Genomic DNA, 27,470 nt, shown 5'->3' with positions numbered 1-27,470 from the left:
TGTCATTTACAACACCAGTGGCATTACAACTGCTCATTACTGTACTGCCTTACAGAAACAGACCAGTTCATTTAAAGTAAGGAGGGAGGGAGACAGAGACAGACAGAGGAATGTTTTAGAGAGGGGAACTGATATGTTTAGCTCACTTAAGCAGACACCCATGCTGAGATGATTCTGGGTAATCTGAAAGTTAGCACTTTTCCTACAATGGTGCAAATGATTTGCAAAGAATTGAGAGACATGCCCAAAATACATCTCAGAACAATATGTGGATTTTGATCATAGGAAAGCTACAGCACAGTATGACTCAGGGTAGGCCGACACCACAGCATGACTGAGGGTAGGGCTACGCCACAGCATGAGTTAGGGTAAGCTTGAAGCACAGCATGACTCAGGGTAGGTCTGCACCACAGCATGACCCAGGGTAGGTCTGCACCACAGCATGACCCAGGGTAGGTCTGCACCACAGCATGACTCAGGGTAGGCCTGCGCCACAGCATGACTCAGGGTAGACCTGCGCAACAGTATGACTCAGGGTAGGCCTGCGCCACAGCATGACTCAGGGTAGACCTGCGCAACAGCATGACTCAGGGTAGGCCTGCGCCACAGCATGACTCAGGGTAGGCCTGCGCCACAGCATGACTCAGGGTAGGCCTGCGCCACAGCATGACTCAGGGTAGGCCTGCGCCACAGCATGACTCAGGGTAGGCCTGCGCCACAGCATGACTCAGGGTAGGCCTGCGCCACAGCATGACTCAGGGTAGGCCTGCGCCACAGCTTGACTCAGGGTAGACCTGCGCCACAGCTTGACTCAGGGTAGGGATGCACCACAGTATGACTCAGGGTAGGCCTGTGCCACAGCATGACTCAGGGTAGGCCTGCGCCACAGCTTGACTCAGGGTAGGCCTGCGCCACAGCATGTCTCAGGGTAGGCCTGCGCCACAGCATGACTCAGGGTAGACCTGCGCCACAGCTTGACTCAGGGTAGGGATGCACCACAGTATGACTCAGGGTAGGCCTGTGCCACAGCATGACTCAGGGTAGGGATGCACCACAGTATGACTCAGGGTAGGCCTGCGTCACAGCTTGACTCAGGGTAGGGAGGCACCACAGTATGACTCAGGGTAGACCTGCGCCACAGCTTGACTCAGGGTAGGGATGCACCACAGCATGACTCAGGGTAGTGATGCACCACAGCATGACTCAGGGTAGGCCTGCGCCACAGCATGACTCAGGGTAGGGATGCACCACAGCATGACTCAGGGTAGGGATGCACCACAGCATGACTCAGGGTAGGGATGCACCACAGTATGACTCAGGGTAGGGTTGCACCACAGAATGACTCAGGGTAGGGCAGCACGATATGGTCAAAAAACAAATATAGCAATTTGACTAACAGTTAATTGAGGTGACGTGACTACATCATGAAGCTGGTTGAGAGAATGCCAAGAGTGTGCAAAGTTGTCATCAAGGCAAAGGGTGGCTACTTTAAAGAATCTCAAATATAAAATATATTTTGATTTGTTTAACACTTTTTTGGTTACTACATGAATCCATATGTGTTATTTCATAGTTTTGATGTCTTCACTATTATTGAACAATGTAGAAAATAGTAAAAATAAAGAAAAACCCTTGAATGAGTAGGTGTGTCCAAACTTTTGACTGGTACTGTATATTAAGAAGCAAAGTGGAAAGCAGCATAATTTTAGTTTGGAACAATTTGTTGACTGCAAAAGACCTAACAGAAGAGCATGCAAACTAATAGTGAATATAACAACGAGGAGGAGGAACTGTGCTGCTTGACTGGCAGGGGGCGGGGCTTGGTGTGTGTGGGAAGCAGCCACCAGAGCTAGGTAGAGAGACGACGGACTAAACGACAGACGTGACACACGGCTGACATTTCAACATATTGCATGCAATATGGATCTCTTGCGATATGGATATTGCACATGTCAATATTGCAATTTCAGTGTGATTTAGATTAATTGTGCAGCCCTAACTCAGCGTTTTATACTTCAATCAGGCACAGTGCTAGAAGCACACCCATTATTGTATTTAAATATGGAATGCTATTACTTTGATGCTCTGGCTTTCTTCATTGTAGATCGGCAGGTAAGGGTGCTCTCGAGCGGCTAGAAGTTCTTTACCATTCGGCCATCAGATTTGCGACTAATACTCCTTATAGGACACATCACTGCACTCCTCTGTAAACTGGTCATCTCTGTATACCCGTTGCAAGACACACTGGTTGATGCTTATTTATAAAACCCTCTTAGGCCTCACTCCCCCCTATCTGAGATATCTACTGCAGCCCTCATCCTCCACATAAAACACACGTTCTGCCAGTCACATTCTGTTAAAGATCCCCAAAACACACACATCCCTGGGTCGATCCTCGTTTAAATTTGCTGCAGCTAGCGACTGGAACAAGCTGCAACACACACTCAAACTGGACAGTTTTATCTCAATCTCTTCATTCAAAGACCCAATCATGGACACTTACCGACAGTTGTGGCTGCTTTGTGTGATGTATTGTTGTCTCTACCTTCTTGCCATTTGTGCTGTTGTCTGTGCCCAATAATGTTTGTTCCATGTTTTGTGCTGCTACCATGTTGTGTTGTTAAATGTGTTGCTGCCTTGCTATGTTGTTGTCTTAGGTCTCTCTTTATGTAGTGTTGTCTCTTGTCGTGATGTGTTTTGTCCTATATATATATATTTTTTTATCCCAGCCCCCATCCCCGCAGGAGGCCTTTTGATCACTGATATGATCTTGTCCTTGATTTAAAAGAATGTCCCGCTATATTCATCACCTGCCTGAAACTTCTAGGGCCCAGAGTTTTTCGTGGTCAGATCACCTACAGTAGTCGGAAAAAACTCCTTGCCTGTTATCCTTCACTTTCAGCCATGAAATTAAACACAGAATGTGCTTCATTCTATAGCTAGATGACTCCTGATATATCCAGGAGTGATTGTCCTTATATGTTGTCTAGTACTGTCTTTTTGCTAGGTAAGGCCATCTACTTTAAGTGCTGAATGTCTTCCCAGTAGACTACTTGGTGTGTGAATTGCTGACTGCTCATAATTTGCAGATTATTGTTGACACATCAACCAGGATCAAGGGGGAGGGCAATCAGGGACTTGTTAATGTAGTCATTAGCTGCATTGGAGGGGGAGTGGTTCCTCCTCTCCTAGGAAATTAGTAATTCAGCCTCCCCTGGTTTCTCAGTGGCAGTCGTGTCAGTGTTGGTCTCGACAACAAAACTAAGACCGTCGCCAAACCAAAGACCGTTCTGATGAGTTGTTCTGCGGAGTTCTTCGAGGAAGGCACCACACCACTCTCTCACTTGAGTATCTTACCTAGTTATTTGCTATTTTTTCTCTTTTGTGGCTGTGGCAAATATGTGTATGTTTTCTATACCTGATCGCTCCTCTCCCTGTAGACTTTACAGACGCTCCCCACCCCTTGGATGAAACTATCTAATTTAGTGCACTCTGCGCGCACAACCCATGTGGAATTCTGGGTCGCTGGCAGCGTTTGGAAGTCTGCGGACAAGAATGCAGGGTTCATCTTAGCCTATGCTAACCTTCAGTCCCTTGACCTTTTGGCCCTGACGGAGACATGGATCACCCCAGAGAACACTGCTCCTCCAGCTGCTCTTTCTTCATCTGACTACGTTTTCTCTCATAGTCCAAGAGCATCCGGTCGTCACAGTGGTAGCACAGCGCTACTAATTTCTCCTAACTGAAGATTCTCATTTCTCCCTCTCTCACCTTTCAATCTCCTCATTTGAATTCCATTCTGTCGCTGTCACTTGTCCGCTCAAGATTAACATTGTCATCGCCCACCAGGTGCCTTTGGAAAGTTCTGCCAATGCAGATAGCCCGGTTAGCCAATGTGTGGGAGCACTGGTTGGTCGGGCCAATTGAGGTAGTATGTACATATGTACATGAATGTATAGTTAAAGTGACTAGCAGTGTAAAAGAGGGGTAGGGGGGCACACAATGCAAATAGTCCGGGTAGCCATGTGATTACCTGTGCAGGAGTCTTTTTGTCCTAGACTTGGCACTCCGGTACCGCTTGCCATGCGATAGTAGAGAGAACAGTCTATGACTGGGGTGGCTGGGGTCTTTCACAATTTTTAGGGCTTTCCTCTGACACCGCCTGGTGTAGGTCCTGGATGGCAGGCAGCTTAGCCCTAGTGATGTACTGGGCCGTACGCACTACGCTCTGAAGTGCCTTGCAGTCGGAGGCCGAGCAATTGCCGTAGGCAGTGATGCAGCCAGTGAGGATGCTCTCGATGTTGCAGCTGTAGAACCTTTTGAGGATTTCAGGACCCATGCCAAATCTTTTTAGTTTCCTGAGGGTGAATAGGCTTTGTCGTGCCCTCTTTGCGACTGTCTTGGTGTTTGGACCATTCTAGTTTGTTGGTGATGTGGACACCAAGGAACTTGAAGCTCTCAACCTGCTCCACTACAGCCCCGTTGGTGAGAATCGGGGCGTGTTCGATCCTCCTTTTCCTGTAGACCACAATCATCTCCTTAGTCTTGGCTACATTGAGGGAGAGGTTGTTATTCTGGCGCCACCCGACCAGGTCTCTGACCTCCTCCCTATAGGCTGTCTCGTCGTTGTCGGTGATCAGTTTGCAGACGACACTGTTGTGTCGTCTGCAAACTTAGTGATGGTGTTGGAGTCGTGCCTGGCCATGCAGTCGTGGGTGAACAGGGAGTACAGGAGGGAAGTGAGCACGCACCCATGGGGGGCCCAGTGTTAAGGATCAGCGTGGCAGATGTGTTGCTACCTACCCTCACCACCTGGGGGCGGCCCGTCAGGAAGTCCAGGATCCAGTTGCAGAGGGAGGTGTTTAGTCCCAGGATCCTTAGCTTAGTGATGAGCTTTGAGGGTACTATGGTGTTAACCGCTGAGCTGTAGTCAATGAATAGCATTCTCACATAAGTGTTCCTTTTGTCCAGGTGGGAAAGGGCAGTGTGGAGTGCTAAAGAGATTGCATCATCTGTGGATCTGTTTGGGAGGTATGCAAATTGGAGTGGGTCTAGGGTTTCTGGGATAATGGTGGTGATGTGATCCATTACCAGCCTTCCAAAGCACTTCATGGCTACGGACATGAGTGCTACAGGTCTGTAGTCATTTAGGCAGGTTACCTTGTGTTCTTATCATACGTGCGCCTCCTCGATGGTTCAACGTCCCTGTCTGTTGTTCGGTGCTTTCCTGGGTAAAGGGGCAGCAGCTCTTCGGCTGCATCAGATTCACAACTGTCAGTGTCCAAGCTAACTGGGCTAACAACAAATGTAGAATTACTGATGCCAGCATTGGATGTGCTCATGGAATCAGAACAACTTGTGCCGTCGACAGGAGCAGGTGTAGTACTGCTGGTAGTAGCAGTAGTACCAGTAGAGCTGGTATGTGTCTATATGTATGCGGGCCTTACTAAATGGACTGTTTGAAAATGGGAAGAAATTTTTATATTAAAAAAAAAGTGAATCACATTTTTATTTGGCGTACCCCAGACGGCATTGCGCGTACCCTACCCCAGTTTGGGATTACCTGCTCTACACTATACATGCTTGTTTTGTCACAAACTGAAATTAGCAAACTATTACAATTTTAGCGACCAGGAAATGGCGGAGCGATTCCTACGTAGTGCATATTTAATGTGTGAGGGATAAAGTAAAGCAAAGGACATGCAGGGAGTTGGAGTGCTTATGTCATCCCTCCGCCTCTTTCTTTCTGTCTCCGTCCACTCTGGGACACGTTTGCCAAATTAGGCAGAAAATAGAATCCATTTGGAGAATTGCAGAAAGGAAGGAGGACGAGGAGTGATAAGAGCGTATAAGGAGAGAATCTTCAGCAGAAGATTTGTCAGCAGTACTCTGGGTGTGTGTGCGTGTTGGAGGGAGGAAGTGATACCCTTCCCAGTGTCATTAAACCTGTTTTTACTGCTTTGTTTGAAGGGGTAGTTCATGGTTTTGGACTTAGAGGTAGTTTCGTGAGCCTACTCTGGGGAAGTAGATAAAGGGCTTCATTGCCAAAATCCCAAACTATCCCTTTAAGTAAAATAGTCGCTTGCCATAGACTAGTATCCTTACATTTAGTGTCAATCATCATAATAACATAGATGACTAAGGCTGGCTGGCTGGCAATGGGAAAATGTAAATATGATAGTGTACTCTTACATCATTCTAAAACTATAATCTGTCTAGTCATCCTGCTGAATGAGTCTGCAAAATGACCCACTGGTTTATGATTCATTATCCGTGATTCGTATTACTGTTAAAAAATAAATCACCATGAGTGACAGAGCAGTTAGCTAACCAAGGCCCGGTTTCCCAAAAGCATTGTCATTAGATGCAATTTTTTCTCTACAGCGTCACTTTATACACAGATCTCTGCAAAACATAATGAAATTGACAACAAATACAAAGTCGTCAATGTCTTTGCAATTGTTAGGCTACAAACAAGCTTATAAAAAGATGCTTCAAATGAAAACCGAGATGACTGCATTAAAAGATAAATAGGCTATTATTATAATTAGGCTACAGGCCTACAATTGAAGTCGGAAGTTTACATATACCTTAGCCAAATACATTTAAACTCTAGTTTTTCACAATTCCTGACATTTTATCCCAGGAAAAATTCCCTGTCTTAGGTCAGTTAGGATCACCACTTTAAATTAAGGGTGTGAAATGTCAGAATAATAGTAGAGAGAATGACTTATTTCAGCTTTTATTTCTTTCATCACATTCCCAGTGGGTCAGAAGTTTACATACACTCAATTAGTATTTGGTATCCTTGCCTTTAAATTAGTTAACTTGGGTCAAACGTTTCAGGTAGCCTTCCACAAGCTTCCCACAATAAGTTGGGTGAATTTTGGCCCATTCCTCCTGACGAGAGCTGAAGTAACTGAGCCAGGTTTGTAGGCCTCCTTGCCCACACACGCTTTTTCAGTTCTGCCCACAACTTTTCTATATTGATTGAGGTCAGGGCTTTGTGATGGCCACTCCAATACCTTGACTTTGTAATCCTTAAGCCATTTTGCCACAACTTTGGAAGTATGCTTGGGTTATTGTCCATTTGGAAGACCCATTTGCGACCAAGTTTTAACTTCCTAACTGATGTCTTGAGATGTTGCTTCAATATAGCCACATCATTTTCCTTCCTCAAGATGAAATATATTTTGTGAAGTGCACCAGTCCCGAGCTTCACGGTTGGGATGGTGTTCTTCGGCTTGCAAGCCGCCCCCCTTTTCCTCCAAACATAGGTAAAATAAAACATATATATTTTCAACAACTTGATTGGAGTCCACCAGTGGTAAATTCAACTGATTGGACATGATTTGGAAAGGCACAAACCTGTCTATATAAGGTCCCACAGTATCAGAGGAAAAACCAAGCCATGAGGTTGAAGGACTTGTCCGTAGCGCTCAGAGACAGGATTGTGTCGAGGCACAGATCTGGGGAAGGGATATGCAGCATTGGAGGTCCCCAAGAACACAGTGGCCTCCATCATTCTTAAATGGAAGAAGTTTGGAACCACCAAGACTCCTAGAGCTGGCAGGCCGGCCAAACTGAGCAATCGGGGGAGAAGGGCCTTGGTCAGGGAGGTGACCAAGAACCCGATGGTCACACTGACAGAGATTCAGAGCTCCTCTGTGGAAAACCTTCCAGCAGGACACCCATCTCTGCAGCACTCCACCAATCAGCCTTTTATGGTGGAGTGGTCAGACGGATGCAATTCCTCAGTAAAAGGCACATGACAGCCCGCTTGGAGTTTGTCAAAAGACATCTGGTCTGATGAAACCAAGATAGAACTTGTTGGCCTGAAAGGCAAGCATCATGACTGGACTGAAACCTGGCACCATCCTACGGTGAAGCATGGTGGTGGCAACATCATGCTATGGAGATGTTTTTCTTTTTTTCACTGTTTCTTTTACCCCCTTTTCTCCCCAATTTCGTGGTATCCAATTGTTATTAATTACTATCTTGTCTCATCGCTACAACTCCAGTACGGGCTCGGGAGAGACGAACGTCGAAAGCCACGCGTCCTCCGAAACACAACCCAACCAAGCCGCACTGCTTCTTAACACAGCGCGCCTCCAACCCGGAAGCCAGCCGCACCAATGTGTTGGAGGAAACACCGTGCACCTGGCTCCCTTGATTAGCGCGCACTGCGCCCGGCCCGCCACAGGAGTCGCTGGTGCGCGATGAGACAAGGATATCCCTACCGGCCAAACCCTCCCTAACCCGGACACCTACTGTGTAAGCGACGGTTCAGGATGAGACAGTCATTAAAATAAAATAACTGCCAAAACCATTTTTCTTTTAAGTGTTTTTTTTGCAGATTTTTTTTGCTATTAGAATGGTGACTCCTGTGATCATTTGGCCGACCGATAACCGTCATAGGCCTAACACACACACACACACAAAGAGTCTGCAGACTGAACTATCCTCTTTCCGAAGATGTAGATGTTGTTTAGGGCAGCTGGCCGCTCGGATTCAGAGGGGTTGGGTTAAATGCGGAAGACACATTTCAGTTGAAGGCATTCAGTTGCACAACTGACTACATCGCGTGATGTACTGCTGTCTCTACCTTATTGCCTTTGTGCTGTTGTCTGTGCCCAAAAATGTTTGTACCATGTTTTGTGCTGCTACCACATTGTGCTGCTGCCATGTTGTGTTGCGATCATGTTGTTGTCATGTTGTATTTCTGCCATGCTATGTTGTTGTTTTAGGTAGGGCTGGGAGGTATACCATATTTTACTATATACCGGTATTTATGCATGGACCGGTTTGGGTTTTTACTTTACTTTCTATAACAGTATTTTAATGTTTGGTTTGTTAAATGTGATACGCCGTGTGTAGCGTCCATTTTTATAGTTCACTCCGCTACTTGAGTCATCCCTCTCCGCTCTCGCTCTCTCTCTCCACGCTGCTTTCCACACAGACCTAGTCCCACCCCCTGTCACTCAAGGAGCGCATTTGTAGTTGCTTGACCAGAGACACTTTCGTTCAGTCTGCATGGTCAATGCAGCACATGGAACAATGTTGATGACAACAATGTTGTTTCCGATTTGATCTTAATATAAATACACAAGCGTTCTATAATTACAATATTAGTTTGTGTTTCTTACATCTGCAAACAGATTTTCTATTTTCTTAGCAAGTGAAGCTAAATCGTGTTAGCCACTAATGCTAATCGCTAATTAGCTGGCTGGCTAGCTAACTAATGCAACTCACCCCATTCCGTACAAATGTGCGCAACCGTGACATTCAAACAAGGCTACAAAGAAAACTAATGGGACTGTAGTGACTTCAAAATCTGGTGAACTATGTTTCTATTCAAGCGTTTATCGACATGGTAATGGCTCTATAGTATTAGAGAAAAGTTGAAAAAACTGACCCTCCGTTACATCGTGACGTGTCATGCCGTAACGTATAGCACGCATAAAGCGTTACAATCTCTCTCCACCAGGTGTAGCACTTCTCTCATCATTTAAAAACAAGAAATGGACAGTGACGTGGGTAAGGGGGGATACCTAGTCATTTTTTGCGTCATCACTGCAAGCTATCATGACTCTCAAAGACGCTGTTTACTTCTGAAGATCACTTTAGCACCGCCCTAAAAACCTGATTCAAATTCGACACAAACCTTCCAATAGGTATGTAATGACACATTATATAAACTCTTTATAGTGTTTAATTAAATTTTTTAGAGGCGATAAGGTGTTAAGTTAGACAGATCGAGTGAAAAAAAGCAATTTTCCCACATCTCCTCTCCTTCTCACTATCACGCATTAGTTTAGCTTCCCCACCCGCCATTTTTAGAAAGACCTGACATAGCTCATTGCCTTCTTGAATTATGCAGAAACGGGCAGCGTGGAGGTCATGTCATTAATTTTGTTGGAAAGGGGAGAAATTGTGCTTTACAATGGTATTGACATTACAGTTGATCTGGAAGTATTACGCTTTTGGGGCGCTAAAATAAGGTCAATTGTACGGACCAAGGCGATGTACAAAAGTGAGTGAGTTTACGTTAGCTAATAAAAGTACTGAGTCAGAGCAAACGTAGCTAGCTAATACAGCCTGATACCAGTGCTGGTGGAGGCCTAAATCAGCATGTTGTTTGTGCAACAGTATCTTCTAAATCAAAGAGGAATAAGCAAAGCATGAATATGTTGGCTATATGAATAAAGAGTTAATGTAGGCAAAGATTATAGGAAACACTGAACATCACTTGGTTCCTACCCTGTCACAATAACTCAATGGCATTTTCATTCATTGTCATGTCAAACAACACTGTATTCAAAGTGCCCACTATTATTACTATTAACTGTAGAATTATAATAAACATTCTATTTCCGTTATTCCAAAAGTTCACCCAAGTGTTTTGATCTAAATCGCAACATTTGGTTAAAAATAAGGCCTAGTTTTTTTTGCCCATATAGTGGCAGTGTGGAAATTATCTCAAATGAGTGCAGGAAATGCAGGAAATTATTTTAGGTTGAAGTTGAATTGAACAGTATAAAACAATCAGAATGGAGAAAGACCCATTGAAATCATTTAGAATACATGTGTTGCCACCCTGAGGTCACGCACTACTCATAAAGAAAATGTAGAACTTTTATTATTCAAAAACATAAAATACCATCAAATTTGAAAAATACCATTTATATGATATTTTGGCCATATTGCCCAGCCCTAGTCTTAGGTCTCTCTTTATGTAGTGTTGTGGTGTCTCTCTTGTCGTGATGTGTGTTTTGTCCTATATTTTTATTGTATTTTTGATTTTTAATCCCCCGTCCTTGCAGGAGGCCTTTTGGTAGGCTGTCATTGTAAATAAGAATTTGTTCTTAACTGACTTGCCTAGTTAAATAAAGGTAAAAATATGTATTTTTAATTTATTATGTAAACCCTCCAGCACACCATTGTATGAATCCCCTCAGCGCGTTGGGAAGTCAATTGCAAAATATAGATTATCATCATTAACACTTTTCCCACAGTTCACCTCTCTGGGGAAGGGGACCTATGGGAGTGAGCGCACATTGGATGCTTTGTAATTGCCACTTTATTCTCCCAGTATGTGCATGGCCAAGGGTTTGGCTCCAACAGGAAGCCAAAGGTGATGAGTTGCACCCCCTTTTGCCCTCAGAACAGCATCAATTCATCGGGCATGTGATGCTGACTCATGTTGACTACAATGCTTCCCACAGTTTTGTCAAGTTGGCAGGATGTCTTTTGTTGGTGGACCATTCTTGATACACATGGGAAACTGTTGAGCGTGAAAAACCCAGCACTGTTGCAGTTCTAGACTCAAACCTCTGCACCTGGCACCTACTACCATACCTCGTTCAAAGGCACTTAAATATGTTGTTTTGCCCATTCATCCTTTGAATGGCACACATATACAATCCATGTCTCAATTGTCTCAAGGCTTTAAAATCCTTCTTTAGCCTGTCTACTCCCCATCATCTACACTGATTTGGAGTGGACTTAACAGGTGACATCAATAAAGGATCATAGCTTTCACCTGGATTCACCTCGATAAGTGTGTCTGACTCGATTTCAATCACACACACTCTCCCTCTCTCAGCTTGCCTCTGAGGAACTACAGTCGTATCAGGTATCACGGAACATTTGGAATTGAAATAAAAAGGGAGACGGGAAGGAAGAGAGGAAAGAGAGGGGGAAAAAACACAGTTATCAAATCTCATTAGTGTTATAAAAACATGGGAAAGTTTGCAGCGCGCCTGACTGTGGGGAAGCGATTGGCTCAGCAGCTTTTTGCTGATCAAAGGGAATCACTCAATTTAGAATAAAAACCCAGTGAATTCTGGGTGCCGGGGCTCATCTGGAGTACAGAGCTTTACCATGTCATCTCCTCTCCGCTTTGCATCAGCCCACCAAAGGTAAAATAAATGTGTGTGTGTGTACAGTGTGTGTTCAACTAAGCAAATAGTTTGCCCATGAATCATAACATTGCTTTTACTTTCCTTTGAGCAATGTGTCTAGGAGTTGTTTTTTGTTGGTATGCTGGGAATGTGGATTTGATATGTTGGTTCTGTCAGATTCATCTAGATACAGTAGGATACGTTTGGAGCACCTCTCTGATAGGAGACTTCCTATGGCAAAGTTAAACAACTGGTTTAGAGATAGAGAGGGAGGATGGAGGGAGCGAGGGCGTTATCACTACCAAAGTGCATCCATCATCTCCGCCTGGCAAATAAAGGGCTTCAGCTTTTGTTATTACACTGAACAAAAATGAAAACGCAACATGTAAATTGTTGGTCCCATGTTTTATGAGCTGAAAAAAAAAGATCCCGGAAATGTTCCATATGCACAAAAAGCTTATTTCTCTAAAATGTTGTGCACAAATTTGATTACATCCCAGTTAGTGAGCATTTCTCTTTTGCCAAGATATTCCATCCACCTGACAGGTACAGGCCACTCTAAAATGTGCAGTTTTGTCACACAACACAATGCTACAGATGTCTCAAGTTTTGACGGAGCCTGCAATTGGAATGCTGACTGCAGGAATGTCCACCAGAGCTGTTGCCAGAGAATTGAATGTTCATTTCTCTACCATAAGCCGCCTCCAACGTTGTTTTAGAGAATTTGGTAGTACAGCCAACCGGTCTCACAACCGCACAACCAGTGGGGTTATGGTATGGGCAGGCATAACCTACAGACAATGAACACAATTGCATTTTATCAATGGAAATTTGAATGCATAGAGATACCGTGATGAGATCCTGAGGTCCATTGTTGTGCCATTCATCCGCCGCCATCACCTCATGTTTCATTATGACAATCAAATCAAACTTTATTTGTCACATGCGCCGAATACAACGGGTGTAGTAGACATTACCGTGAAATGCTTACTTATAATCCCTTAACCAACAATGCAGTTCAAGAAAGAGTTAAGAAAATATTTCCAAATAAACAAAATAAAAAGTAACACAATTAAATAACAATAAGGCTATATACAGGGGGTACCGGTACCGAGTAAATGTGCGGGGGTACAGGTTAGTTGAGGTAATTTGTACATTTAAGAAAGAGGTAAAGTGACTATGCATAGATAATAAACAGCGATTAGCAGCAATGTAAAAACAACTGTCAATGTAAATAGTCCGGGTGGTCATTCGATTAATTGTTCAGCAGTCTTATGACTTGGGACTAGAAGCTGTTAAGGAGCCTTTTGGTCCTAGACTTGGCGCTCCGGTACCACTTACTGTGACACCGCCTAGTATATAGGTCCTGGATGGCAGGAAGCTTGGCCCCAGTGATGTACTGGGCCGTACGCACTACCCTCTGTAGCGCCTTACGGTCAGATGCCGAGCAGATGCCATACCAGGTGATGATGCCACCAGTCAGGGTGCTCTCAGTGGTGCAGCTGTATAACTTTTTGAGGATCTGGGGACCCATGACAAATCTTTTCAGTCTCCTGAATGGGAAAAGCTGTTGTCGTGCCCTCTTCACGACTGTCTTGGTGTGTTTGAACCATGATAGTTTGTTGGTGATGTGGACACTAAGGAACTTGAAACTCTCGTCCAGCTCCACTACAGCCCCGTCGATGTTAATGAGGGCCTGTTTGGCCCGCCTTTTCCTGTAGTTCACGATCAGCTCCTTTGTCTTGCTCACATTGAGGGAGATGTTGTTGTTCTGGCACCACACTGCCAGGTCTCTGACCTCCTCCCTATAGGCTGTCTCGTCGTTGTTGGTGATCAGGCCTACCACTGTTGTGTCGTCAGCAAATGTAATGATGGTGTTGGAGTCGTGATTGGCCACGCAGTCCTGGATGAACAGGGAGTACAGGAGGGGACTAAGCACGCACCCCTGAGGGGCCCCAATGTTGAGGATCAGCGTGACAGACATGTTGTTGCCTACCCTTACCGCCTGGGGGTGGCCCGTCAGGAAGTCCAGGATCCAGTTGCAGAGGGAGGTGTTAAGTCCCAGGATCCTTAGCTTAGTGATGAGCTTTGTGGGCACTATGGTGTTGAACGCTGAGCTGTAGTCAATAAACAGCATTCTCACATACAGTAGGTGTTCCTTTTGTCCAGGTGGGAACTGGCAGTGTGGAGTGCGATTGAGATTGCGTCGTCTGTGGATCTGTTGGGGCGGTATGCAAATTGAAGTGGGTCTAGGGTATCTGGGATGATGCTGTTGATGTGAGCCATGACCAGCCTTTCAAAGCACTTCATGGCCACCGACGTGAGTGCTATGGGGCGGTAATCGTTTAGGCAGGTTACCTTCACTTCTTTGGGCACAGGGACTATTGTGGTCTGCTTGAAACATGTAGGTATTACAGACTTTTTATCATTTCTAAAAACCTGTTTTCACTTTGCCATTATAGGGTATTGTGTGTAGATTGCTGATGATTTTTTTTTTTTTAATCCATTTTAGAATAAGGCTGTAATGTAACAAAATGTGGAAAAAGTCAAGGGATCTGAAAACTTTCCGAATGCATTGTATCTGTATTCCCAGTCATGTGAAATCCATAGATTAGGGCCTAATGAATTTATTGATTTCCTTATATGAACTGTAACTCCTTGAAATTGTTGCATGTTGCGTTTATATTTTTGTTCAGTATATTTGGTTTTCTTTCCTACTTTTCTCTGAGGTAGAAGAGAATAACCTCAGAAGGGCTCCCCAGCTTGGAGGCTACTACTCTAACTCACACAGATTAAAAAGTAAAATCTCTAACTACTCTGTGTGTTCTCTGGCAGTTTGGAAATTACATTTTTCTTATTAGTTTTTCCATGACACACATTTCTATAATAACTTCTTGTTGGTATTGTATGAGAACGCAACAATAATTTGCAGCTGCTGTTATAGTCTCTCATTATGAAAGGAGTGAGACAGGGAGAGAGGAGGGGAGGGATGGGGAGCTCATCTGTGGGGAGAACAAAACAGGAGTAATAATAGAGAGACTCAATCACAGCCTCTCTCTCTGACTCTATGGGCATCCCAGACCTTGTTCTGTCTGCATAGAGAGTCATTTCCAACAGAGAAGAAAAGTGGCTTTTGAGAAAGGCAAAGACAGGGAATGGAGAACAAGCAATTTGCCTCCTCCATAAATGTCCTATAATCTAGTGCCGGAGAAGAATGCTGCGCTGCTCTGTCTCTCATCTCTCTCTCTCTATCTTTCTCTCTATATATTTTTATTCTCCCTCCTCTCCATAATTTTCAGCACAGAGTGAAACAGAGCTGTGTGATTCTGGTGTTGTTGTTTCCTGCCGGGTAGTGATGATTTTCAGGCCCTGCTGCCATCGGAACAGTACTGTCACGTTCCTGACCTTATTTCCTTTGTTTAGTCTTGTTTAGTTGGTCATGACGTGAGCTGGGTGGGCATTCTATGTTATGTGTTTCTATGTTTGGTTTAGGGTTGTCAACTAGCCTGATATGGTTCTCAATCAGGGGCAGGTGTTTTACGTTTCCTCTGATTGGGAACCATATTTAGGTAGGCTGTTCTCACTGTCTGTTTGTGGGTGATTGTTCCTGTTCGTGCGTTCGTTGTCTGTATGTTCACATGTTCAGGTCTGTAGCGTCGTTAGTTTCATTTTCTGTTTATTGTTTTGTTCGTGTTGTTAAGTGTTTCCAATAAATATGGAAACGTACCACGCTGCGCTTTGGTCCTCCTCTCTTCCACCTAACGACGAGCGTTACAGAATCACCCACCACAAAAGGATCAAGCAGCGTGGTAACGGGCAGCAACAGCAGCAGCAGCGGGCGAAATCTTAGGACTCCTGGACATGGGAGGAGATTTTAAACGGAGAAGGACCCTGGGCACAGGCTGGGGAATATCGCCGCCCCAAAGCTGAGCTGGAGGGAGCGAAAGCTGAGCGGAGGCAGCACGGAAGCGCGACAGGTATGAGAGGCAGCCCCAGAATTTTTTTTTTTGGGGGGGGGGGGGGGCTAAAGAGGAGTGTGGCTAAGCCAGGTAGCAGACCTGAGCTCACTCCTCGTGCTTATTATAAGCAGCGCGTTACTGGTCAGGCACCGTGTTATGCGGTTAAGCGCACGGTGTCGCCAGTGCGTGCCCATAGCCCGGTGCGCTTCCCTCAGTAAGAGCATTGAAGATGGGTCGTGGCTGGGTCTTCCAGCATGACAACGACCCGAAACACACAGCCAGGGCAACTAAGGACTGGCTCCGTAAGAAGCATCTCAAGGTCCTGGAGTGGCCTAACCAGTCTCCAGACCTGAACCCAATAGAAAATCTTTGGAGGGAGCTGAAAGTCCGTATTGCCCAGCGACAGCCCCGAAACCTGAAGGATCTGGAGAAGGTCTGTATGGAGGAGTGGGCCAAAATCCCTGCTGCAGTGTGTGCAAACCTGGTCAAGAACTACAGGAAACGTATGATCTCTGTAATTGCAAACAAAGGTTTCTGTACCAAATATTAAGTTCTGCTTTTCTGATGTATCAAATACTTATGTCATGCAATAAAATGCAAATTAATTACTTAAAAATCATACAATGTGATTTTCTGGATTTTTGTTTTAGATTCCGTCTCTCACAGTTGAAGTGTACCTATGATAAAAAATTACAGACCTCTACATGCTTTGTAAGTAGGAAAACCTGCAAAATCGGCAGTGTATCAAATACTTGTTCTCCCCACTGTATCTCGCACACAGTGATACATTAAATCTGTGTTTTTAAGTCTTGGAGAGGAAGACACACACAGCCAACAATGGCAAACAGTACTTATCAATCTAGTCCATTAAGAATAATAGTCATGTTTCCATAGTGATCTATTAGACAAATAGAACCCTGAGAACACACCACATAGACAACAAAGACTATACAGGATACAGCCATGGTCTGAGGCTATACTAAGCACTAGTAACAACAGGTGTCATTAAATCAATTAAAATGTATTTACGTAACCATTTAGCTAGAATATAGAAGTTCAATGCTAAATCCATCAACTGAACTTTCCAGCAAAACATTGAATGACCTCTGATTTCTTTCTCTACCAATCGGATCATTGATGTCATATCAGCCATTACTTTACTCTCCAATACCAACATCCTGTCACTACTTATCAGGGGGTACACATCTGGAGGCAGCTGCCCAGGCCTGTACTACTCTGACCAGGGGTGCATGTTATGTCTTCACACCACACTGCAGTGGCAGAGATACAAGAGCAGACTTTTATCTAAGTTAAGTTCGGGAGCGAGCCAAACAGGCTCGACTATCTCTCTGCTAAGGTCGTGTCACCTGTCGTGTTCCATCATTTCTGGTTTCACCTTGATACACTGTGGCTCCGCTTCCTGACAGAGTGGAGTGGAACTGAGCAGGGCAGTGACATGTTTCCCCTCAGGGGAGAACAGGAAGGAAGGTTTCTCACCTAGTCAATGTGCTAGGTACAACAAAAAACAGTTATCTAGGCCAGGGCATATGTTGGCTGTTAGTTTACTAGTTACTCCATTCAACAACTGAACACAGAAATGGGATACAAGAAAAACTAGGATGTCTTGATCTGCAAATTGAATTTGTGTTTGTTTAGTACACTAGGATCTGGTGTTAGTGTGTCCCTTACCTGGTATACATGGTAAGCGTTGGCAGCGCGGCCTTGCAGAAACACAGAGGGAATCCAGACATTGATTAGAGCACGGTGAGCCCTGGGTTTGAGAAGTACACAGTAGAGGGTAAAGACACTGTAGTATTAATGGCAGGAAAGCTATCATTCATTCCAAATACTACTAAAGTGAGGGTCTTTAAGACATGTCAAGAATTCACTACTATTACTATGCTTATTCGAAGACTATTCAGTCAGGAATTATAACCATGAAAGGCAACAATATTTGCCTGGCTACCCATCCACATCTCTCCGATCAAACGCCATCCCCACTAACGTTTCTTCTCCATGATGAATGTATGGAGAGATTGATAGAGCAGCAGAATTCAATTCAGGATGAGGTGTCTGGCAAGTACAGTATAAAACCATGATAACTTTTACCTCGGTGTCCCAGGGGCAGCAGGTCAGTTAAAAAAGGGCTACTACCTACATTACAACTCCATGCAGAGACCTTTCATTAAGGAAATGGAAAGAACCCCAAGGGAGATAAATTGTTACCCAGAGGACACACTGTTTCAGACACTCAGGGTGTGTTCAAAATCGGAAACTATCCCATATATAGTACACTACTTTTGACTAGAGCTCTATGGGCCCTGGTCCAAAGTAGTCCACTATATAGGGATTAGGCTGCTATTTCAGGCACCCAGTAATAGCCAGGTGTTACAGCCCTCTTAACCTCTACTCCTGTTCCATATGTTTAATGAGGGGCAGAACTGATTTAAACAGCACAGTGACATAGCAACAGCCTCCCTCCCTCTCTCATCACAAAGGTTGAACTGTGTTCTCTATTCACCGGAACGAATGAGGACAGTCATCATGAGGGTGACCAACTCTGTTTTACCACTCCTCTCCTAATGAGACAAGGGTCATTCCTGGATCAGGAGAGCTACTCTAGTGTCAACAGGCTTTCTTTACAACTAGACATTTACACATGTGAAAATTGTAGTCATTTAGCAGACGCTATTATCCAGAGAGACTTACAGCTAGTGCATTCATCTTAAAGCGCAATTACGCCACTTATCAGCCTCATATACATAGCAGTGTCTACATATGTGAAAACGACGTGTTTCTATGATCCGTGGTTAAAAACATATAGTCCTAAAAAAATGCTTCTCTCTGACAGAACGGGTTTCTAGCCAGAGGTAGGGTATTTATAGCCAGAGGTAGGGTATTTATAGCCAGAGGTAGGGTATTTCTAGCCAGAGGTAGGGTATTTCTAGCCAGAGGTAGGGTATTTCTAGCCAGAGGTAGGGTATTTCTAGCCAGAGGTAGGGTATTTCTAGCCAGAGGTAGGGTATTTCTAGCCAGAGGTAGGGTATTTCTAGCCAGAGGTAGGGTATTTCTAGCCAGAGGTAGGGTATTTCTAGCCAGAGGTAGGGTATTTCTAGCCAGAGGTAGGGTATTTCTAGCCAGAGGTAGGGTATTTCTAGCCAGAGGTAGGGTATTTCTAGCCAGAGGTAGGGTATTTCTAGCCAGAGGTAGGGTATTTCTAGCCAGAGGTAGGGTATTTCTAGCCAGAGGTAGGGTATTTCTAGCCAGAGGTAGGGTATTTCTAGCCAGAGGTAGGGTATTTCCTTGCTCCCCTCGTCACTGCGAATCTCATAGAGTTTGAAAATCACTGTTTCTAAAATGTTTTAACTTTTGATGATGTCATCTATAAAATGGTAGAAATGTGCCATTTTCACACATGTAGACACTGGTGCTGTACTAGAGATAATGAAAATTAGGTTGAAAAGTGGTGGAATTGCCCTTTAAGATAGCTGGGTGAGACAGACAAATACCACAGTCATAGTAAGTACAATTTTACCTCAATAAAGTAGTTATCATAAAGTACTAGCCATGTTCTATTAGCAGTTAGTACAACACCTGCATATATACAGTAATGTACACTACATGGCCAAAAGTAGTCCAACATCTCATTCCAAAATCATGGGTATTAATATGGAGTTGGTCCCCCCTTTGCTGCTATAACAGCCTCCACTCTTCTGAGAAGGCTTTCCACTAGATGTTGGAACATTGCTGCGGGGACTTGCTTCCATTCAGCCACAGGAGCATTAGTGAGGTCGGGCGCTGATAGGCAATTCGAAACAGGAAAGGGCCTTCCCCAAACTGTCGCCACAAAAAGCACGGAATCATCTAGAATAGCATTGTATGCTTTAGCGTTAAGATTTCCCTTCACTGGAACTAAGGGGCCCGAACCATGAAAAACAGCCCCATACCATTATTCCTCCTCCACCAAATGTTACAGTTAGCAATATGCATTCAGGCAGGCAGCGTTCTCCTGGCATCCGCCAAACCCAGATTTATACGTCGGACTGCCAGATGGTGAGGCGCTATTCATCACTTCAGAGAACGCATTTCCACTGCTCCAGGGTTCAATGGTGGCGAGCTTTACACCACTCCAGCCGACGCTTGGCATTGTACATGGTGATCTTATGCCTGTATGTGGCTGCTCGGCCATGGAAACCAATTTCATGAAGCTCCCGACTAACAGTTAATGTGCTGACGTTGCTTCCAGAGGCAGTTTGGAACTTCTTAGTGAGTGTTGCAATCGAGGACAGACGATTTATACATGCTACGCGCTTCAGCACTCGGCGGTCCCATTCTGTGAGCTTGTGTGGCCTACCACTTCGTGGCTGAGCCGTTGTTGCTCCTAGATGTTATCACATCACAATAACAGCATTTAGAGTTGACCAGGGCAGCTCTAGCAGGGCAGAAATGTAACAAACTGACTTGTTAGAAAGGTGGTATCCTATGACGCTGTCAAGTTGAAAGTCACTGAGCTCATCAGTACAGGGCATTCTACTGCCAATGTTTGTCTATGATTGTATGGCTGTGTGCTCAATTGTATACACCTGTCAGCAACGGCTGAAATAGCCAAATCCACTAAAATTAAGAGGTGTCCACCTACTTTTGGCCATGTGTATGTTTACAGTATACCAAGTTTATAGCGTACTAGGAATAATCAAGTGGTTTAGTATCTTCTGACTGGGGAGCTACAGGGCTGGGGTTGGCCACTGTCAGAGGTTTTCAAAGAGAGAGGTAGAGGGAGAAACCAGGAGTAAGAGGAAGAAATACATTTTCAGAGATGTCTGTAAACTGTCCCCTACCTTCCCTCATCTGAGGTGATAGAGATACAGACGATAATGATCAAGCTGAGACATGGGGCCAGACATACACATATATATAGTAGGGACACCACTCATGTGATAAGAGAAGCTGCTTACGTCTCAAAGTCTGATAGGCTGGGGTCGTCAGAAGTCTGGCTCAGGTCACCAGGAACCTTTATTCAAAAGCAAGGCGAGAGAAGGAGAAAGAGAGAGCGAGAGAAAAATCAAAATGTCACTGTTTATACAAAATGTCACGTCAGCAACCCTCTACACACCCCTGTGTGTCTGCGCTAAAGGGTTGGGTAGACCCTGAGGGAGGTGTCTGTCTGTGTGACTAGTGAAGCAGAGCACCATGACATTACTGTACTCTGCCCCCCATCCCCATCCCATCACATCAACGTACTGTACACACTAGTAAAGCTCAGTGTGTGACCCCATAGGGAGTCTTGTTGTTGTTAATCCCTGGATTGGAGGGAGTTCCAGCAGCAGAGGAGGATACTGTTACCCAGCATGGCTGTAAGGGATCACTATAATCTGTCTGTTTCTTCTCCTTAAATCCCCCATGGCCCTGGGACACATGCAGGGGTAATCCTTTGTGTGTGTGTCAACACCCTTCTGTCTTTCATTTTCAATATGTCTATGTGAGAAGAAAATGGTCTGGTGTAGAGAGGATGAAGTTGGGCTGTCATACCCCAGAGACAGGGCCACAGGGCTGAGATAGAGTGGGCCAAATCACCTCTACTCCCCTCCAGCCCCAGCCCCCTGTGTCGGGTCTGGAATGTGAATGCTACTGCGTAGCAACCTAGCAGTGCCAAAATCTGTCGTCTGCCCTAGAAAGCCTATGTACAGTTGAAGTCGGAAGTTTACATACACCTTGCCAAATACATTTAAACTCAGTTTTTCACAATTCCTGACATATAATCCTAGTAAAAGTTCCCTGTCTTAGGTCAGTTAGGATCACCACTTTATTTTAAGAATGTGAAATATCAAAATATTAGTAGAGAATGATTTCTTTCAGCTTTTATTTCTTTCATCACATTCCCAGTGGGTCAGAAGATTACATACACTCAATTAGTATTTGGTGGCAGGGCTTTGTGATGGCCACTCCAATACCTTGACTTTCTTGTCCTTAAGTCATTTTTCCACAACTTTGGAAGTATGCTTGCGGTCATTGTACATTTGGAAGACCCATTTGTGACCAAGTTTTAACTTCCTGACTGATGTCTTGATGTTGCTTCAATATAACCACATCATTTTCCTTTCTCATGATGCCATCTATTTTATGAAGTGCACCAGTCCCTCCTGCAGCAAAGCACCCCCACAACATGATGCTGCCACCCCCGTGCTTCACGGTTGGGATGGTGTTCTTCGGCTTGCAAGCCCCCCCCTTTTCCTCCCAACATAACAATGGTCATTAAGGCCAAACAGTTCTATTTTTTTTTTCATCAGACCAGAGGACAATTCTCCAAAAAGTACAATCGTTGTCCCCATGTGCAGTTGCAAACCGTAGTCTAGCTTTTTTATGGCGGTTTTGGAGCAGTGGCTTCTTATTGCTGAGCGGCCTTTCAGGTTATGTCGATATAGGACTCGTTTTACTGTGGATATAGATACTTTTGTACCTGTTTCCTCCAGCATCTTCACAAGCTCCTTTGCTGTTGTGCTGGGATTGATTTGCACTTTTCGCACCAAAGTACGTTCATCTCTAGGAGACAGAACGCGTCTCCTTCCTGAGTGGTATGACGCCTGCGTGGTCCCATGGTGTTTGTACAGATGAATGTGGTACCTTCAGGCATTTGGAAATTGCTCCCAAGGATGAACCAGACTTGTGGAGGTCAACAATTTTTTTCTGAGGTCTTGGCTGATTTCATTTGATTTTCCAATGATGTCAAGCAAATAGGCACGGAGTTTGAAGGTAGGCCTTGAAATACATCCACAGGTACACCTTCAATTGACTCAAATGATGTCAATTAGACTATCAGAAGCTTCTAAAGCCATCACACAATTTTCTGGAATTTTCCAAGCTGTTTAAAGGCACAGTCAACTTAGTGTGTGTAAACTTCTGACCCACTGGAATTGTGATACAGTGAATTATAAGTGAAATAATCTGTCTGTAAACAATTGTTGGAACAATTACTTGTGTCATGCACAAAGTAGATGTCCTAACCGACTTGCCAAAACTATAGTTTGTTAACAAGACATTTATGGAGTGGTTGAAAAACGAGTTTTAATGGCTCCAACCTAAGTGTATGTAAACTTCCGACTTCAACTGTAAATTACGATCGCAAAGACATCCAAACAGTATTTTTTAGACGCATGTTTTGGGCTCTAAAATGTGTTTATTATGATCAAGTTCGATCCCCACACTGAATTATTTCAAAGTTCGCTACAAATTGAGATATTTAATGAAATAGTGATCCATTCTGACTACTAAATTGTCGTCACACAGGACCATGTGTTGGCACAGACCAATCATGGGCCGGTAGGCTACGAGAAGGCTCTTTGCCGGTTGACTCTCTCAGGCAAGATGAAAACGATTACGTAAACTATGATCCTTTGCTAGTTGCGTACACTTTCACCATCATCCTTAGTGATTTTTTGGATGCCATTCAAATCTTTCCGGCTTCATGCGCCTTCAGGAGTTTTTCAGAGGGAATCTTGGATGACGTCAGCGCTACTATCTACTTTGTCAAAGAAAGTCCTCTACTACTTAACAATCAAGAAGAAGATTATATACGATGGAAGTGATTTGAGGACCGAACTTCTATTGGTTTTAATGACCAGGGGACCAGAGGGCTGGTCAGCCACCCAGTGTGCAGCCAGAGCTGGGCCAGCAGATGAGGCCTTGAGCTCTAGAATAAGAGGTGGTCTCTGTAGGGCAGTTGATTTATAACCGAGTGGCCAACAATCTCCCCCTGGGTGTGTGTGTGTGTGTGTGTGTGTGTGTGTGTGTGTGTGTGTGTGTGTGTGTGTGTGTGTGTGTGTGTGTGAGTGAGTGCATGTAGAGGGTAACTCACTGGTCCTCTGAGGTCGATGAGTTCCTGTTTCATCTGGATGATGAGGTGGTCCTTGGCCATTAGAGAACGGTACAGACGCTCATTGAACTCTATCAACTCGCCATGCATCTCAGCCACCTAGGAAAAACACACACACACACAAAGGGTTAGTTACAGTCTGGAACACACACCCACCTGATCCTTGCAGCGGTATATGAACTAAAATAACAGACTCCAAATAACAGTCAAAAATGATACACGGCGGAACTGTAAAACAAGCAAGAAAGTACAATTAGCTAAAAGGATGCTCATGCACACACACACACACACACACACACACACACACACACACACACACACACAGGGTGGTTGAGTCCAGGCTGCTTGTGACATCAGCCTTCAGTGTCCCTAACAGACCTGGACAGGATGATAGGTTGCTGCCACCAGCATGTCACGAACAGAGACAGCTAGACAGCTGTGACATGCATTCATTTGTCTGAGGACATCAGGTGTCAGGGTAGATTGAGGAAAGGGACGACTGTGTATGACAGGTGAATGATGTAATTTTTGATGTCTAAACCCATCACTGACCCCAATACATGGAGGATACCACCTCAAACACACTGGGTTATGATCCTAAACATTGTAGAGACTCAATGTTCTAACCTGGTTGTCTGTTTTTGGAATGTTTGGCATGAAAACGACCAAGGAATTAGCTTAGTATCAGGCTAGTTAAAGAATGGTTTCTTTAAGAGGGCCCTTTGTTATGAGGGAGTAAGAGTACAGACAATCCTTATCTTATAGTGAAACGTTGAAAACTAACCTCAACATGGCATCTGGGAGAAGTGAGGAAACAAACTTTCTGTTTGTTTGTTTTCCAGCTTGGCTATAATTATCTCATAGTTAGCTAACATTTCAATATTCACCTGGCTTTCTAGTTCACTATTAATACATAGACTCGTGTTTATCTTTCCAGACTTTAGAATAAATTCAAACACAGTGACCTCAGGACCAGGTAGAGAGAGTTGGACATTAAAATGCAGAACTTGACATCTTTGAAGGCAGCACCATCAAGTCCTGCTTCCACTGTTTCTACTTTGAAATGCACTCAACATTCAACTTTCCCATCTCAGGAGTGAACCTGCAGCTTCCTTGAAGTCGTCTAACTCTACAGAGACCGGGAGATACAAAGGGCATAGTGAATGATGTGAATACACACAAACACACACACACACACAAACAAGCACGCATGTGCTGTGGTCGAAAAAGTAACCAATTTTCATACCTGAGTAAAAGTAAAGATACATTAAAACAAAATGACTTAAGTAACAGTGAAAGTCACCCTACTACTTGAGTAAAAGTATTTGTTTTTAAATCTACTTAACCCTTGTGTTGTGTTAAGGGTCAAAAATGACGGGCCACTATGTTTAACAGCAGAGAAACCCCCTAAATTATATTTTTTCAACTTGAAATTTGATGACTTTCTACAGTGACCCCAACATTAGAAAAAGTGAAACATAGCTTTTGTTCATATTTCTGTGAAAGCTGTACACCACCAGGGTACAAAGATTGTCTTAGGGTCATTTTTTACCCGGCAGTTAAAAAATCATTTACACACCACAAAAACCACAAAGACACACACACAACGACAAATTGAGATTGTGTGCTACTGATTGAACTCAGACAAAACTAAAACTTTATTGAGCATGTGCAGCATTTCCCCTCCACAACCCCACACGACTCAAGTTCACAGACAAAATAAAAACTATTTCAGACAAAATAAACATTTCTTGAAAGCATTGTTTACTAATGGGGAATGCAGTCAGAGGCTATAAAGGTGCTGCAGATGACAGTCCCCCCCAGTTCTCTCTTTGCTGAAGCCATGAGTGCACGTTTCAGTGCCCAGCAGGTCATAGATCTAATTTATTCAGATGTCCAGGAGAAACAAGAGAACAATGATTTAGAAGAGGAGGTATCTGAAGAAGAAGATGGGGAAGAATACAACCCAGAGTATGATGGATCATCTTCAGATGAAGAAGAAATCCCCCAAGCTGAAAGAGACATTTTTGTCAAAGAACAGCTAAATAACATGGTCCTTGTCACCATATGACATCCAGGGCAGCACAAAATGTCATAAGGATGACCCCAGGGCCCACAAGACATGCAGTTGCCCATGCCCAGGACATCGCCTCAACATTCTACATGTTCATCACACCAGCCATCGAAAAAATCATCCCAGAGATGACACATTTGGAGGGTTTCCGTAAATATAGAGACAACTGGACAAGGATGGATGAGATTTACCTGCGTGCCTACATAGGGCTGCTAGTCTTAGCGTGTGTGTGTAGGTCCCGATGCGAAGCTACATGTAGTCTCTGGGATGCAGAAAGTGGAAGGACGATTTTCCATGCCACGATGCCACTGAAAGTCCTTCACACTTTCTCAAGACCTGCAAGACGTGTGAGAGACAAACTGGCGGCCATAAGAGAGGTCTGGGAGAAGTGGGTGGAGCGTCTGCTTCCATTCAGAGGTACATTTTTATTTTCATATCTGTAATGTAAGTGATTTTCACTGTTCATTTTTATTATGTATTGCTGTAATATCATTGATTTATGTGACTGTTTTCTGTGACACTGATACTAATTACTGATAGCAATCTCTTTTGTCAAAAGGTCGCTGTCCTTTCCGGCAGTATATGCCCAGCAAGCCAGCAAAGTATGGCATCAAGATACGGGTGGCCTGTGACGCACAATCCAGCTACGCTTGGAAGATGCAAGTCTACACAGGGAAGCCGACCAGTGGAGGCCCGGAGAAGAACCAGGGGATGCGGGTTGTGCTTGATGTGACAGATGGACTGAGGGGGCACAATGTCACGTGTGACAATTTCTTCACCTCTTATGAACTCAGCCAGCAGCTCCTGAAGAGGAAGATCACCATGGTTGGCACAGTTAGAAAGAACAAGCCTGATCTCCCCCTGCACTCCTCGCAACAAGGGGGAGAGAGAACTTCTCATCAAAGTTTGCCTTCACCCCCACCACATCTAGTTTCTTACCTCCCAAAGAGGAACAAGAATGTGGTCCTCCTGAGCAAAATGCACAAAACGGCTGAGATCAGTGATCGAGAGGACCGGAAGCCAGCCATCATCCTGGACTACAACCACAACAAAGGAGGCGTGGACAACCTGGACAATGGGATTGGAACTTACAGCTGAAGGAGGATGACTGCCCGCTGGCCCCTGGTCATCTTCCATAACATCAATGATGTGTCCTCATACAACACCTTCGTGATATGGAACAAGATCAACCCTACCTGGATGCCTGATAAGCGGAACAAGAGGAGGGTGTTCCTGGAGCAGCTGGGAAAGGCACTTGTAACCCCACACATTCAAAGAAGGGAGTGCCTCCCCACACAGCAGCATCTGCTGTGTTTGTGAAAACTGTTCAGAGGGCTGAATCTTGTCCTGATTCACCTGCAGCTGGGGCAGGCAAGAGGAGATGCCAATTCTGCCCCCCCCCCTATCTCTTGCTAAAAATTGTTTATACCTATGCAGTACCTTTAGCAATAATAATAATAATAATGAACCTCTACTTTAATAAGGAAAACAATTATGACAGGTGTGTTGTAATAAAAATGAGTGGTGTCCACTGATTAAATGCAGTCTTTCTGCAATGTGAAGAGGGAAAACCCAGATATTCAAAGTTTGTGATGAATGACAGGTTGTTTCTTCATGCAAAATAGATTTGGGGTTTAAAATTCAATTAAGCTGCTTTATTTTAG

The 27,470-nt window shown here is 44.3% G+C and overlaps 1 protein-coding gene across 2 annotated transcripts in view; it reads right to left on the bottom strand.

Moving 5' to 3' along the window:
* LOC129861934 (sorting nexin-29-like) overlaps positions 1 to 27,470 on the bottom strand; it is a 156,695-nt gene that overhangs the window by 17,927 nt on the left and 111,298 nt on the right. For both annotated transcript variants that reach the window (XM_055933146.1, XM_055933155.1), the window contains 3 exons: positions 23,715 to 23,831; positions 20,818 to 20,873; positions 17,552 to 17,633 (listed from right to left, as the gene is read on the bottom strand). In XM_055933146.1, coding sequence (XP_055789121.1) covers positions 17,552 to 17,633; positions 20,818 to 20,873; positions 23,715 to 23,831 — 255 coding nt within the window. The remainder of the gene's footprint in view (positions 1 to 17,551; positions 17,634 to 20,817; positions 20,874 to 23,714; positions 23,832 to 27,470) is intronic.

The sequence above is a fragment of the Salvelinus fontinalis genome, chromosome 1 (assembly GCF_029448725.1).
Source record: "Salvelinus fontinalis isolate EN_2023a chromosome 1, ASM2944872v1, whole genome shotgun sequence".
Classification (NCBI taxonomy): Eukaryota; Metazoa; Chordata; class Actinopteri; order Salmoniformes; family Salmonidae; genus Salvelinus; species Salvelinus fontinalis.
This window is presented reverse-complemented; position numbering and strand designations above follow the sequence as displayed.